This window comes from Ixodes scapularis, unplaced genomic scaffold (assembly GCF_016920785.2).
Source record: "Ixodes scapularis isolate PalLabHiFi unplaced genomic scaffold, ASM1692078v2 PGA_scaffold4__175_contigs__length_147842914, whole genome shotgun sequence".
Taxonomy (NCBI): Eukaryota; Metazoa; Arthropoda; class Arachnida; order Ixodida; family Ixodidae; genus Ixodes; species Ixodes scapularis.
This window is the reverse complement of record NW_024609879.1, coordinates 121,202,775-121,218,205: the sequence shown is the minus strand read 5'-3', so window position 1 is coordinate 121,218,205 and position 15,431 is coordinate 121,202,775. Positions and strand designations below refer to the sequence as shown.

The following is a 15,431-nucleotide window of genomic DNA, read 5'->3' as shown; positions in this document are numbered from 1 at the left end:
AGCTCTAAAGTCTAGCAACAAGAAAAAAATATTAACGGCCTAATATAAAAAAATTAGAATAAAAATTGTTTAATTAAAGTTTTCTCTCCCATGAGGGACGCATGATCAGTAGGGCAGACAGCACAGACCATTAATTTTTGCTTTACTGACAATACCTGGCACACGGGGAGGTGAAACATTTAATTTGACTCTTTTCTTGTTATGTCAAGCCGTTTTTATAATTTTTTTACGAAGATCTTCTTTTTAAATTGTAGTGGCAGCGTTTCGCGTTTCTGTCGAATAATTTTCTAATTAGGAACTAAAATCGCGGGGGAAGTTATGCGTCACGCCTCTGTTGCGTAATCGACTTCGTGTGTTTCTACTCGTTCCCTCTTCATATACACCACACCAAGAAGCTGGTACGAGATTCCGGTCACCAGAACGTTTCTAGGGCGTTGTCCTGCAAAAATAGCGTATGGAGAAAACGCCCATCCGCAGGAGCTTGATAGTTAATCTTCCATCAAATTACCATTCGTTTGAATGTGAGCGCCAAGAAGAACTCAAATAATGTCACTTGTACACAGGATTTGTTTTTAGGCTTTACAAATTTGCTTCAAAAGTGCCGTGAAAGCTGCACTGGCTACACAATGCAGTCAGTACACTTAAATTATTATACCGTTAGTGGGATGTATTATAGCAGGCACATCGTCAAGGGAAATCGGTTTATATACTAAAAGTTGTTGATTAACTTTCTAATTAATGAAGATAAACAATAATGCTGTGATGGCGCAGGCGAACTGGTGTAGATTTACCATTTTCTGGAACCACCTGAGACTGGGTGGGGAACTAGAAGAACGAAAAGTGGAAGGGACGGAAACATGAAAGACAAAAGGCGTTGTCTCAAACTCAGCTGAAAGTTTATTTAGTGACACTTCCATATATAGTAACAAAACCTCAAACCCCATCACCAACCACCACATTAAAAAACCCAAAGTTCAGGTCCAAAGCCCAACAAAAGACATGACCTATTTCCCGGGTTTGGCATCGTCCTAGTAGACACAAACACTCTTTCCTTACCTTCCGGCAGTCCAAGCTTCTGCAGACATAAAGAACCCCCTACGTCTTTTTAAATCCTGATCGAACACTCTGAACAGACGACCATTAAACACCCTTGCTTAAAACAAATATTTAGACAGTTCACTTTTAAAGCGAAACGACCCACACACATTAACGAACCACATTACACAGACGACCAATAAACACCCTTGATTAAAAAACAACATAATTTAAACAGTTAACTTTCAAAGCGAAAAGTCCCACACACATCAACCAACCACATTGCACACGCAAGAAGGACTTGGAAGTGGGATCCAGAACCAGCGATGCCTGACTTGTGCAGTTGCCTTTAGAAGTAATCATAACCGTCTCTTTCACTATACCCTTTTGAGATCGTTCACTTCTCTGCACACGACTTCTGTTCCCGACCACTCTGCCGTGCAGTTGTTACACTCTTGTACGTGTTTTGATATTATACTATGTCGCTGTGTCGTTTTGACGCTGTGCTGTTTTGTCGCGTGCTGTTTTGTCGCCGTGCTGTTTTGACGCTGCGGTGTTTTGACGCGTGCTGTTTTGACCGGGCTGTTTTGTCGCGTGCTGTTTTGTCGCCATGCTGTTTTGTCGCCGTGCTGTTTTGACGCTGTGCTGTTTTGACGCTGTGCTGTTTTGACGCGTGCTGTTTTGACCGGGCTGTTTTGTCGCGTGCTATTTTGTCGAGTGCTGTTCTGTCACGGCGCCGTATTACTCACCTGCCCAAACCGCATAGTGAAGCTTTCACAGCTTAAAACAATATTATCTAAAGCCTCAAAAAGTGCGTAGATCCTTACCAAGATAGGGCAAAAATACGTTATTAAGTATTTGCAAATATGAGTACTGAAATGCATGAACAAAAACTGCTAAAATATTGATGCTAAAATACATTTATATAAAAAGATATGAAGACATGTATAAACTATACATTTGAAAAGGAGAATAGTATGCGTGAATGCAAAATAGAAGATTACATTTTTTCTGGGGCAGAAGTGTATGATCAGTGATGCATTTTTCTCAAGAAACTATTTGACATGTTCTCATGCTCCGTAGAACTGACAGGGTGCACCCACTAGTGTAAATAAAGAAAAGTAATTAAGCGTGATTCGCATAACCCAAAGAAATTATACAATATTTGTTTTTAAATCCGACAAACGAGTACTCATTGTAAGAAGAAGCCTGAATAATGACTTTTACGTTTATTGCGCTTGAAATAAATTTCCTGAAGAATTACGATTGCACAGAATGCGTAGTTCTGGTAAGGAAAGCTAGCAAGTCTCCACTAGGAAAAAAAAATTAAAAAAAATTTCATCACTATTAAGCGCATTATTTTTTGTTGGGCCGGGGGGGGGGGGGGGGGGGGAGGGGCATTTCATATGATGTTTTTGGAAGAAAAAAAAAAAAAACACAGCGAACTTTACATCAGTTTTGTGCCCTCCCAAATAACATCAGAACATTATCATGCTATTGTCCAATCCGGGTGCTTCTTTTCGGCAGTGATCTTACGATGTCCGAGTGGAATGAACCCACAATTTTCTATTTGTGGATAGGACCTGTGCACATACAACTTTTGGAATCTACCAAAGTTGACCACCTTGGGACAATATTTATCTCTGCTGAATAGAGACGGGGTCACGTATAATCAGAGACAATACAACCCGACCGAACCTTGACCTGCATTGCAACGAGGCCACCCCTTCACATCACCACCATTTTTGTTAAAAGAGAACGAAAACTTTCAGCTTGAACTTCTGCTTGGAAGGTTACATTTTTTAAAAAATTGCAGGAGATACGTCAGCTCCTGTTTGTATCGCGATACCATATATATACCTGAAAATGTATTTTGATTCAGAATTACAAAATACTTTTGAATTATTGGATCGGAATTCAGAAACATACACAAAATGTATTTCTGAAATATTATCGCTATGCTGTCCAATCTTGATGTAGCAATATATAGAGGTAAAACGATATATTCTCCTGTCAAACAAATATTCCTAATTAAAATAACAAAAACAAGTCTGAAATATATCTAGAAAACCGCATTGCTATTTTTTTTACTCAACAAGGCGATCAGGAGAATTGAGGCCAACTCACAACACGAAGACCATCATCATCATCAGTTATCATGATTGCAGCGTCTTTCTCAATGTCGTGGTACAGGTTGTGTTCTACATCAGATGCATTGATCTGTTAGCATAAAGAGAAATGATTATGTTTATTACAAAGGCAAGGATTTGAAGAAAGCATAAATCCTATTATGAGTATACATTACCATCCGATAGAATTATAATAAAAAAACTGCAGGAGCAATCGTATGCCAGCTAACGTCACCAGGATATTCTTGTTTTCTACTCTATGGGCAGAGTTTATTTTTTGTGCATGCTCACTTCGTGTGAAATATATTGAGAATAGGCGTGGCATCACACTCAGTTTTCTGCTATTTTTTATGCTTCAACATCCTTTACATTTAACACCGCCGCCGACCTCCTTTGGCCTATGGACTTGCAGCGTGTCAAATCAATCAATCAATCAATTCATTGTTTTATTCATCAATCAAGCAAGCAAACAAACAAACAATCAAACAAAACTTTACACGTGTTTGCCAGCCGGTGACTCTTGGGGGATTAGTCACCATAGACACTGACACTTTATGCAACGCAAGGCGTGGTGAGTCTCGACTATCCCATTATCGGTTCGCATCCAATGAGATGGTGGCATTGGATGATAAGAACGCCGGAGAACGAATGACGAAGCAAGAAATGAGAACATGATCAGACAATGCCTGAATTTCTCACACTGTGGGTGACTATATCTGCGGCAAACTTAGAGAATCGTGAGGGCAGTCCGCGCAGCTATATAATGATCCGTGAAACGCCCTTCTCACACACTCAGAAATTTTACATCGTTATAGGGTGTAAAAAGGCAATTTCAGATTGACACTCATGTCCACGCCATTTCAGCACCCTTATTTCGACAAAATGCAGGCTTCTCAATCATAAAATAGGCTTCTGTTACATGGAACACCCGTCATTTTAAAGGGTGTAAAAGGGGTGCTGAGAAGTGCTGTACGCTGAAGAGAGTTCGTGCGTAATTCATTACTTGCTGTGTACGTTACATCTGTACGTGTTAACTATAATCTCGCCGCTCATAAAAAAAAAAAAACATAAAAAAAAAACGAAAAAAATTGTTTTAGGAGGTTTTTTGAATCCCCAACATATACTTTTTGGGCGTTCACCAGAATCCTAAAGGTGTTGTAACACCCTTAGGGCATTAGCCCTGTGATAAGCTCGTTTATATAATTAAAGGTGTAAAACCTTTTAAAATTTGGTTGTGTGTATGTTTATACGGCCTAGAACTTGGGCTGCCTCGACGGGCGACGAGTCTCCCAGCTGTAGATGAGAAATTTAGCCAGTGCAGTACAACCGCTAGCCTGGGGTCTTTGACGTGCACCACGCTGTAGTGATACACGACCGCACGCCGATACGATGCTCATCCAGATCGAAGCGGGCAGGGGTGGGGCTCGAACCCAGGATCCCTGGGTTCTGCAGCACGAGCTTTCGCTCCACGTGCTTCGAGCTGGTGTGCGCTAGCCCACTCGGCCACCGATCCCCCTAAAACGTTTTATTTTGCATATTTTCAGCGTAATTTAAGCTCTCCCAGCCAGGTTGCCTTATGAGCATTGTAATTCACTAAACGCATTCCTTGTATAACTGCGGTTCACCTTGCGTATTCTATGCGTGAAGGTAGCCCCCCAGACGCCTGTTTTGCCGCGTGGAATGTGATGCAGGCGGGGTTTCTTGATCTTTTTGGCTAACCTGGCGTTAAAGGGTGATCAGATTGAGGCATCATCAGCTGCGGGACGACATTGGTTGAGTGTTCAAGTGAACTTTGCTTTACGGATGACGTGCCCCACCATCACATGAAAGATGTACCACGAACCTGAATAAAGGTGTTCCTGATGTTCAACTGAGTGTTTCTTATAGACCAGATGGTGTCCTCATAAAAGGAAGTTTTTTCAGCGGAAGTAGATATTGTGAATAGTGCGTACCGGTGAACAAAGGTAAGTACCCATTTTTCCCGGCTCTATTTCAGCGTAGAACTCGAAACTCGTAAATGAAAAGTTACAGAACGCGTATTTTCTTAATCGTGAATAGCAAGTTTAAATGCCTTAAAGGAGCTGGGCAATGGTTTTAACGTCGAAAGAATTGGCATCTTCTACTTTTGAGGTTGTTTATTCTGTCACAAAGGACAGAAAGCACACATCCTTCCTTCAAAATGTTGCGATTCCGCCGCGTAATCGCGAGGCAAAAATTTGAATATTCCCCGATCTGAAGCCGCGAGCGGCGGCCATGTGAATCACGCGGCATGACGTCAATGGGGCAGACTTGGGAAGTAATTCGTTGCAAGTAACGGATTACTTGTAATCTGTTGCTTTTTAAAGTAATTTTGTAATTACCACGTTACTGTTTTCGGAAGTAATTTGTAATGTAATTTCGTTACAAAATATTGATAACGGATTACTTTAATTACTCGTTCCTTTTTAAAATATATGATCATAATGCATTAACTAGAACAGTACGAGCAGAACATTCAACAGTACAAAGAGAGCATGTTCAACAAAATAGAAAACATCAGGAACGGGAGAGAAAACACGGTTTTTTGTATGATCGGTCACTTGAACCACTAGAAAAGTGTTCAAGGCGTGTACAAATATTAAAAAAAACAATGACCAAGTGCGACGACGCTGAGTAGACTCTCCGTCGCCTTCCATCGTGTTTTACTTCTTCTATCAGGGCAGGAGAAAACTCTTGGTGTTTATTTGTTGTTGTCTTTTACACCGTTTCACCTTTCCTGACTGTGGCGTCTCCTGCCACCTGCACAGAGATCAAACCCGGGTCCGTGCCCTCTTGATTCGCGGGTTCACAACTCGCGTAACAGACGATGTAGCCTCGCGCGAGGGTGTCGAATTCTTTGTCTTTGATGTGCTCTACTTCATTCTGGCACACTGATGAGGCACGACTGAAAATCGCCCGGCGAGAGGCGAAGAGCATCATCTTCGAAGATGCGATACTTCTTTTGGTTTACTTGTCTGGGAACGGTGGCCGAGTCCACTCCCCACTTTACAGTCAAATGTCAACATAAAGGGGGGGGGGGGGGGGGGGGGAGGTTAGGCCATCTAAGGAGAGCTGACAGACAGAGAGAGAGAGAACGCGTAAAAGTGCTGTGGTCCTTTATTGTTTTGTGAGCCCGACGGCCACCGCTTCTCTCGCTGTCTATGCCCTCCCCTCCCCTGGCGTACACGAATATTAGTATGAAAGTGAGAACCGATGAACGATCAATAACCCGTAACCGCCACTCTCTCCCTGACTGGTCAAGTTTTCGGTCATGGAGTATCCGTTATCTCTATGGCCATCTCTTAATGAGATGTTCAAAAATTCGGGGAATTAAGGAGAACGGAAACCTAACGTTTCAGACCATACTTTGCTTTCCAAAAAACACACTTTGTCCTCAGCAAGAGCAACAAACTCTAATCTACGGAAACACATAAAGGTAAGCTGGGACATCTGCATTCTGCATTAACCGTGCATTGTAACGATAGATAAGTTTTTCTGTTCTTGTGAATAACAGGCGAAACACCCGAGTCAAAAGGGAGCTTTCGTAGATCGCGTCTTTAGCTCCGTATCTCGTAGCGGAGGTAGACGCTGCTACTGAGCATGCGCACTGTTAACGTTGTCTTCACAATTCCAGGGATTATTTCCGGAGGCCGTAAGCTAGCGGGATGGCGGGTGCCGTTGAAGCTTCCGGTGCCTTGTCAGCTTACAGGGGAACCGAGTGCACCTACATTTTATTTTTCAAGGACTGCCATAATACGGGGGTATGAGTAATGAAAAGTAGTGTTGCAAAATATTTTTGAAAAATATGAAATTTGTTTTTATTGTTTTCTGGATAAGTGTACGGAAAAAGTAACGTGAAAGTAATTTGTAACGTAACGAGTAAAGTAATCCGTTACTTTTCAGCGAAAGTAGTTTGTAACGGTAATCCATTACATTTGAGGCTCGGTAATTTGTAATTGTAATCCATTACATTTTTAAAGTAACCATCACAAGTCTGCAATGGGGTCTTGTAGAAAGATAGCAAGTTGTGCGAGTACCTGCTCGATGAAAGGTAACTCTTCTATAAATCTTGTCGTTCAAACATAAATATAAATGCGTCAAACACCTGGTATCATCGACAAAGCTTTTGTTATACGAAGTTCAGTGGCGCCATCTATCTTAGGTCCACAAAACCGTCAGCTCTATCTGCTACCGCGAACAGCCGGAGGGGGAGGGGGACAGAGCGGCACGGGGATGGCCGGACCCGGATGAGACTTTCCTCCGTTCACCATATTGTTTGCGCTGTGCCAGCACGTGGCCACGCGGTAGCGAGTGGATCAGTTCTCGCATTTCACTGATGGCTCTAGAGAGAGAGAGAGAGAGCTTCACCGGTACCCCGCGCGACCCCCATTGACGTCACAGCGCACGTGACTCGGAAGAAGGTGAAGGAGTTGAGAGGGGCCGAAAACCTCAATCTTTGTTCATTTTTAAAATAAAAACTAGAACATGCAGGTAAAATCAGATTTTTGTTATTTACTTTTTAAAGGTCGAGACACCAACTCCCAAATTATTTAAAGGGCAACTCTGCTCAATTCCGAAGATATCGGGATAATGAGTGATTTCGAATTAAAAAGCCCTAGTAAAAGACACTACGTCGTTTGCTTCGCGAAAAATAGGATATATATTTTTAAATATAATTTTAAACACGAGCGGAAATCGAAATCGAAACTTCGGCTCCGTCCGGCAACATTGGCCTCGGGCCGCCAAGTAGAGATGTTACGTGATCCTCGGCCCAACGACAGGCGGGATGGGGGCGGGCGTACGGCAGGCGCGAGTGTCGTCTGCACCGCACTCTTCGCCACGTTTTGGTGTCTACGGCATTCGACAACGTCTGCACACCTGCGGCATAAGTCTGCGACTCTGCGCACGTGGTGTCCATAGTGTAGACAATACTCCGAGAAGTAATAATCGCAAAAGGTGAGACGACGACGGTGGTTGTGACGCGGAAGACGGCGGTAACGGCGGGACCACGGCGGGCGGTTGGTCTGCTCCCAAGAAGCGCGCTGCGTAGGCGCGTACGCCAATCAAGTGGACACCGCTGAGCGCCGAGAGGCGGTTGCTGACGTCATGCGCTACGCTCGATCGGAGAAGTAAAAACAAGCTAAAGGGGGCCATGATGATGACGTTTAGCTCAATGTTGGCTCCGCCCATGCCGTAGCCTTGACTGCGCTGTTGGTTGCGCCTGAATTCGCCCGCTCGAGTCAGGCGATTTCGGCAACTTGGCGAGTTGCAAAGTTTGCCGGACCGTTTAAGAAACATTTAGACAGAACTGCGTCGTAATATTTGATCTGTGGTCTTCCTAGGCGATACTGAAGAGGACTGCATTGTTTTTTCAAAACCAAAAATGAAGCGGAGTTGCCCTTTAAGCAAAGCACTGAAATTGTTGCACAGCTTTTTTAAAGGGGCCCTGCAATCCTACTTAATCGTCTACCTCTTTTTGAGGTTTCCGCGTCTCATGTGGTTTGGGAAACCCAGCGGGCACGGAGAGAGTAGCTAAATATCAGTGCTTCATATTTTAACCGGACGACGTGGAAACCTCCTCCTACGGGGGCGTCCCGTGGTGTCGAACGCGCGCGGCATGTGACGAAATCGTTACGTTATTGGTCCTGACGTCAGCCGAGAAAAGAGAGCTGCCCCGTTCCTAGGCATCTCTCTCTCTTCGCCTCACCTCCTTTCCCCACCTTACTCCCCACGAGGGGAATCCTCCGGCGCGGGAAAAGAGGGGACAGAGGACCAAGGACGTCACGAAGGAAGTTATTTTTTGCTTGTTTTTGTAAGTCGCGCATTGTACCAAACGGTTCAACTTTGTTAGAGTCCCTGTTTTTCGCTTCATGTCTGTTCCTAATTAGGCTGAGGGCTGCCGAAGGTTTACCTTCAAGTTTAAAAAGTCGTAAAGGAGGGACCTGGGACCCTCGTTTGTGGACCCGGAGACCGCCATTCTCCCCTAGAAGACTAGCCCGTCGCTCAAAACTCGGACAGAAGTTACTTTCCCCGCCCCGCTGACTGTCCTGTGGAAGCTACGTGCTCGTTGGGCCAGCTACACTTTTACCACGTGATCACGCTCTCTCGCGCATACCCACGCGCAGAGAATGAGGGCAAGCGATGAAAGGGAATTGGCTGATTGGTCCGGCAAGCGCATAGCTTCTACAGCACGGTCAGCTTGGGGCTGAGGGAATAAATGAGGTCCGGTGTTGTGTGACGTGTGTTTGGGCCAGATGACACGGTTTGGGGACCGCGGATGTACCACAGTGAAAAGGCAGAGAGCTTACGAAGGGGAGGATGTACGAAATAGTTCGTTGTGTTTTGAAATTTTCGTACTGAAAGTCGGATTTTTGACTTTCTGCCATCTTTCTGCCCACTAACCGATACGCTATAAGTAAAATCCCAATCTAAATTCATTTATATCAGCCCAAAAATTGTTTCATGGGCCCTTTAAGGTTTAAAACAAGGGACCGGGACTTTACTCACTTGGTATGTGATTTTAGAGTTCTCCGTATGTGTTGTGAACTGAAACTTGTCTGAGAATACGGAGCTCTTTTCCAGGTTTAGCACAAGGTTGTCGTTAATCCTCATAGAAATTTTGTTCGCCGAACTCCGCTCACTGAGGATTGCTGGAAACACTTTCAAGTTTTGAATGGTTCCTGTCAGTAAGAGAAAACGAGAACATTTGTGACGTGCTTCAAAAAGACCAAGCAGATACCCCGGACTCGCTCTAGTTTCATTCCTTGAGGAAACAATTATACGCCTGTAGGCCTTCGGGATCCTGCGTCCGGCAGGTAGAACGTTTTCTTGCCTTGCCGGTGCGGGGGTATGTTTTGGATGGGGGCATGAAGCGTCCTTTACGCCGCCTTGGCACTGGCGATCGAACCGCATTCGGAAAGCGGTTGCGGGCTTGAAGATCGAATACAATTTACTCGCGTTTGATTATGAAAACGAGCAGGTACGCTTCGCGGTTACGTTTCAGACACCAGTGTGAATTTACTTTAGAGAGTGCTCAATAAACGCTGTTGGACTTTGTCCTTATGATGCTATACCCACGTATTTCTTACATTCGAGAGAGAGAGAGAAAGACAAGGTAGCTCTCATTGGCTCCGACACGCGGTAATGCACTAAACGTCGCCAAGATTGACGGAAAGGTATGAAATGGCGCTACTAGCTAGCTTGACGTCTCGTTTGAGATCGCCACCGCTGTTAAAATAACGCTTTGGTTACTTTCTCACTCTGTCCATCGGTAGCTAAACTCCTTAAACTGTTATGACCGATTATGCCAGTTATTTCTCTGTTTGCGAATTACGTATTCTAATCAAACAAAAACTCAAGTCTGGGCCAACAATCCGCTGCTCCGCTTTTCCACACCATTGGGACGCGAGCAAAATAAATGCACAATTTGATAGGTTTCTTTCGCTAAGCTGTATTCTGCGAGATTTTGCTGGAACCAGAAGTTGAAGTCCCTGAAATTTCAGTTTTAACTATAAAAATGTTCTGCACGAATAGCCTCCTGAATACTCACAAAGCCTGGCAGTTCGACGACGAAGCCACAGAGTGCTCGGTCGCAGATTTGGAGCACGAGGACCTGGTAGCACGTACTGAGCATCAAAGAGTCATTTCTCGGGGAACCTGGTTGGCAGTGCACAGCGTTTGCAGCGGCGAAGACCCAAAACACTATAATGTGGATGTTTGGGCTAGTTGGGAATTCATGCTTGGATGGAACAGCGCGGATGAACAGTCACACTCACAGGCACACAAGAAGGCTATTTGGTCTCTGGTGTGTAAAAATTGAAATTGTTCTCATTAACGGCGAAGGCGAAAAGGTTGAAGATTTGAGGAAGAAGAAATATAGCACTGGAGTTGTAAGTCAGCGCTGCGAGTCTGTTTCCTTCTTGTGTGCCTGTGATTAACTGTTCATCCGCGGTGTTCCATCCAAACCCAAAATACACTTGTTCGCTCTGGAGAACTGTGTTTCAGCGTCTCGCCGCAGCGCGGGGCGCTAGTCAAGTGGCTCTTCTCTCATCCGTTGTCTGCCGCTCTACCTTTTCCATTTCGGTGGCCGCGTCTCGTGCTGATCTGCCAGGCTTTGTCAGTATATAGGAGGCTATGCTCCTGCTTAATCGAACTCTGCAAAGCCGACTTTCTGGTCGCGTCTTGCAGACGCCATGGTCAACATTAAATGGCCGCGTTTTGTGGACGCGTGCTCCGAGTGCTACGGGCCCCTGACTGGACGAGAGCCGGATGGCGTTCTTCTCAAATTCCCACTTCTAGCAAGCGTTCGTTTCCTTGTATCGTGCTTTGGCCACCTGGGCACTCTGGAATCTCACGAGACGCCCAAGTGTTACGGCCTGTTCATGCAGGACACTTCAGAAATCGGGAGGCGGCACGACTCCGTCAAAAATCGTGTAAGCTTTGAAGCGTCCGGCAGTCCGAGGTCTGTTTGAACAGCACCGAGCAGACATCGCGCTTTTCCTCCCTGCTTCCATCGCTTTATGGTGACCTCGGTGCTGGTCCTACTCAGAGCTCTGGTCATACTTGACTTCACGCGCCACCTACCAATGCTGTCCATCTGTTCTGCCGGGCCCTCGTATCATTGGTCGTGTTCCAGAATTTACTCGATCTTACTCCAGAGTAAGGGTTTTCGTACGTTTTCGTTCGAAAATTTTTGCAAAGCGAAAATTCGTCTGCTTCTTGTGCAGGGGTTGCAGTGACTTCAGAACACGCCGCGCTCTGATTTGCTCTAACGGAAAAGATAGTGGGTAGACCTCAATGCTATAGCTGCTTTTGTTTCCACTGCACTTAACGAACGTGTTCGAATGCGAGAGAAAAACGCCGTTCGCCTGCGTTCAGATTTATAACTCTCTCGACGAGTGCAGTAGAGACGAAAGCTGCCTTTGTCTTCATTGCACTCGTCGAGGGCATTCGAATGCGAAAGCCGAACGCCTAACTCCGGACGCCGGGATTCCGCGTTCTAACGCATTCGAAAAGTGCAGTGGAGACTATGGTGCCTGGAGCGCTTTTCCGACCGGTGTGTTTACCGTCCTATCCCGCCCATACATCAAAAGTGGTCCCAAAGTTGCAACAAATGACGTCACAGAAGCCGGAGCGTCATGCTGTTGCATGTCGAGATCCTGGCGGTTGGTCGTAGAAATGCTGGCGAAAACCACAGGCGAACGCGAGTGTCGCTGTCATCACGGCATTCCAGGCGTCCCAACTTCCGGCTGCTTTAGCTTCCGTGGACTGCCGCATTGGAGAGCGACCTGCAGCAGAACAGGCGCCTGCCACATACACCGCAGCCATTGGGACGCCGCCAGGTTTGCGACCGGCGACAGCATGACACTTCTATGACGTCATCAGGCGGAAATCGAGGGACCACTTTTTTGGACCGGGTAAACACACCAGTCGGAGACGCGTTCCAGGCACCGTATTGGAGACAAAGGCAGCCAGCTTTAGGTCTACCCATAGAGGTATTATGATGTACGCTAGAGATTAATCTGGCGCTGGTGTCTATGGGGCTTCCGGGATGCAAATGGAAGCAAACGGCAACCAGTCTACTTTTGCGGTGTTGCTGTGCATTCGTGTCGGAAAATGCGCTTGCATTTTGTATCCTCGCCGGAAAATATACCATGGATAACTTTGTTATTTGGGTCGTATCGAATAGTATGTATACCTTTATTATCACTGTAAAAGTGTAATTGCTTTAGTTATGTTTTATTTTCAGCATTGAACGATGTTAAACTTAGCTGTAGGGCTCCAATCTGTGTTTCATAGCAGGAACACAGATTGAATCAAAAGGAACGTAAAGTGTTTTAAGAGCAGAACGAGCATCTTCGCACAAATTCGTGAGCAGGAAAAATAAAGCTGTACTTACCTGTTGCAAATCAGACTATATTACGTGGGTTTGAATTTTATTTTGATAATCTACATGCAGAACGAGTTATTCACACAGTGTTACTGCGTAGATCTTGGCGTCTCTTTAGTTTTTCCAGATGTCCTAGCTTTGTTCGTTTGACACGTATGCCCCCCACGCAGAAAGAAACCGACGCCGCGTTCGCGCTAACAGTGTCCGGCAGTGCACATAAATGCCAGTGTGAAGCTGTTTTAGCACTGTGTTTAATGCCATGAGTTTGGGGGAAAAAAACGCCCTAAAAGAAAAAACATATGAAGCGCAGGCGAGCTGGTGTAATTCGAACAAGATGGTAAACCTAAGACTAGGGTAGGAAAAGGACAACCTAAATGAAGACAGAAAAAGAACGGGCAACATCTCAAACTCAGCCACGAAGTTTATTTCGTACACGCCTTATATACCACGTCTCCAACGCCGTCACTACAGTCACCAGAAGGAACAAAACCACACGACAAAAAGACACAATAAAACAAGAGCTAACAAAAAAAAAAAAGACACACAGGCACAGTTTTTAACAAAAATGGGGGTAAGCCTATTCTTATCTCCCCTAACATGGACTGCGAAGCATTTACAGAAAGCGTCGCAGTTCAGTAGAACCACCAACTTGCCCTCCGCGAACGCAAGGGCTTCACACCTGAACACCATGTCATCCTAACGATATCCCACAGTGGCTGGTGATAGGGCGAGAAAATCTGCTTAAAAGGGCGGGAGGAATCGTAAGTTTGTTTTTTTAGACTTAGGCTATATGGCGCAAGCTCCCGCCCGTTATGTTGTTACGTTGTGATGGATGGATGGATGGCTGGATGTCACCGCCAGTAACATCCATCCATCCATCCATTCAAAGAAACCACCTTGCCCTCTAAAAACGAAAAATAAAAAACAACGAACTGCCCTCTTTTAACAAACTACACAGTCCAAAAATACACAGACACAGCTAACGCCTAGGAACTGCCTACTCGGAACCGCGCCCTTGTAATAACATACACATTTCCTACGTATCTAGTACGTACCAATTATTCGTGAAATTTGATCTTATAATTGAGCGCAGCGAGAAAATGCACTCACTTTTTCCCATAGACATGCGTTACAGGAAGTCAATTTTCGACTGGTTGCTGTCTGCATTAATTTCCAACAGCACGCTATAGCGCCAGTCGAATCTGGAGCGCACATTACAATGACCCTATGGGTCCACCCACTAATCATTCGAACCAGAGCTCGGCGCTCTCGTATTCTACTCTCAATCTGTTTCTCAGCGCATGGCCCCTGCAGTTCTTATCTTGCCCAGTGACTATTCCCCCTGCTTTTCTCATCTTGTTAGCGACTATAGTCACTGATAAGATGAGAACGGCAGGGCGTCTCTTTCGAAGTCCTTGCCTCCAGCGCGGGCTTGTTGCCTTCCGTCGTGCTCTGGCTTTTCGTGCACGCTCGAGGCTCATGACACGCCGAGGCGTTATCGAAGGTAGAGGAAGCTCGCGCTGGAAGACGGAGAACTGAAACTCGTCCCTGTCAATCTCATTCTGACTACAGCCATACACACACAAACAAAAAAGCACAGCATACTTACGTGCATCCGTGGTTATGGCCGTGATATGACGAGAAGCGCGAAAGAATAGCGCGCAGAGCAGCAACCATTCCATCTCGTTTGCAAAACTTTTCGCGAAATATTACGTAGTGCGTCAGAGGGGGCGAATGACCCTACCTTTTATTTCGAGGAGCACCCAAATGAAATGTGGCGCCGCTCACGGTACAGGTGTCTGCCACACGGCGGAAGCTCTTTCGGTGATATTTCTTCTCGTCCCTATAGTGTCGTCATCGAGGAAATTTCAATGGAAGTGCATGGGCTTCCGCGTTTAAATATTTCTAGGGTTTGAACAGTGGACGCGCGCATTAAATGCCGCATCGTTTTAAGGTTAAGTTGTTTTTGTGTACTAAAAAGGTCGAGAAAAGGCGGTAAATATTTATCCGCCTCGCAAATTTATGTCATTTTTTGCGCGTCTTAACCTTTCAATTTGAATTCATAGTCACTCAGATGCTCTTTTTCGCACAAACGTGGTACAAAAGAGACGTTGTTTTCTGCCAACACGATGACAGAACTGTCTGCGGATGCGCTTCGGCCATGTTCGATCCATGTTCGTTTCATACGTATGCTGGCTTGGAACATATCTGCGGACAGTGACTGTATGCGCAGTGTGACAGGAGTGTCACACGAGGTACAAACGCGCCACAGGCTGCCTGCAGACTGTCTTTCGTATTAGCAGCGTGACCAGGGCTTAATTTTTCACTCCCACCAAAAATGTGCGTGCGTGCGTGCGTGC

General features: G+C 45.4%; 1 protein-coding gene across 1 annotated transcript in view; it reads right to left on the bottom strand.

Annotated features, from left to right (window-relative positions):
• The window catches only part of LOC115311997 (zinc metalloproteinase-disintegrin-like atragin), a 51,295-nt gene extending 36,542 nt beyond the window's left edge, over window positions 1-14,753 (bottom strand). The window contains exons 1-3 of the mRNA XM_040217123.2: window positions 14,681-14,753; window positions 9,690-9,862; window positions 3,163-3,255 (exon numbers count right to left, since the gene is read on the bottom strand). Of these exons, the coding sequence (XP_040073057.1) occupies window positions 3,163-3,255; window positions 9,690-9,862; window positions 14,681-14,753 (339 nt within the window). The remainder of the gene's footprint in view (window positions 1-3,162; window positions 3,256-9,689; window positions 9,863-14,680) is intronic.
• Between the last annotated feature and the right edge of the window lie 678 nt (window positions 14,754-15,431).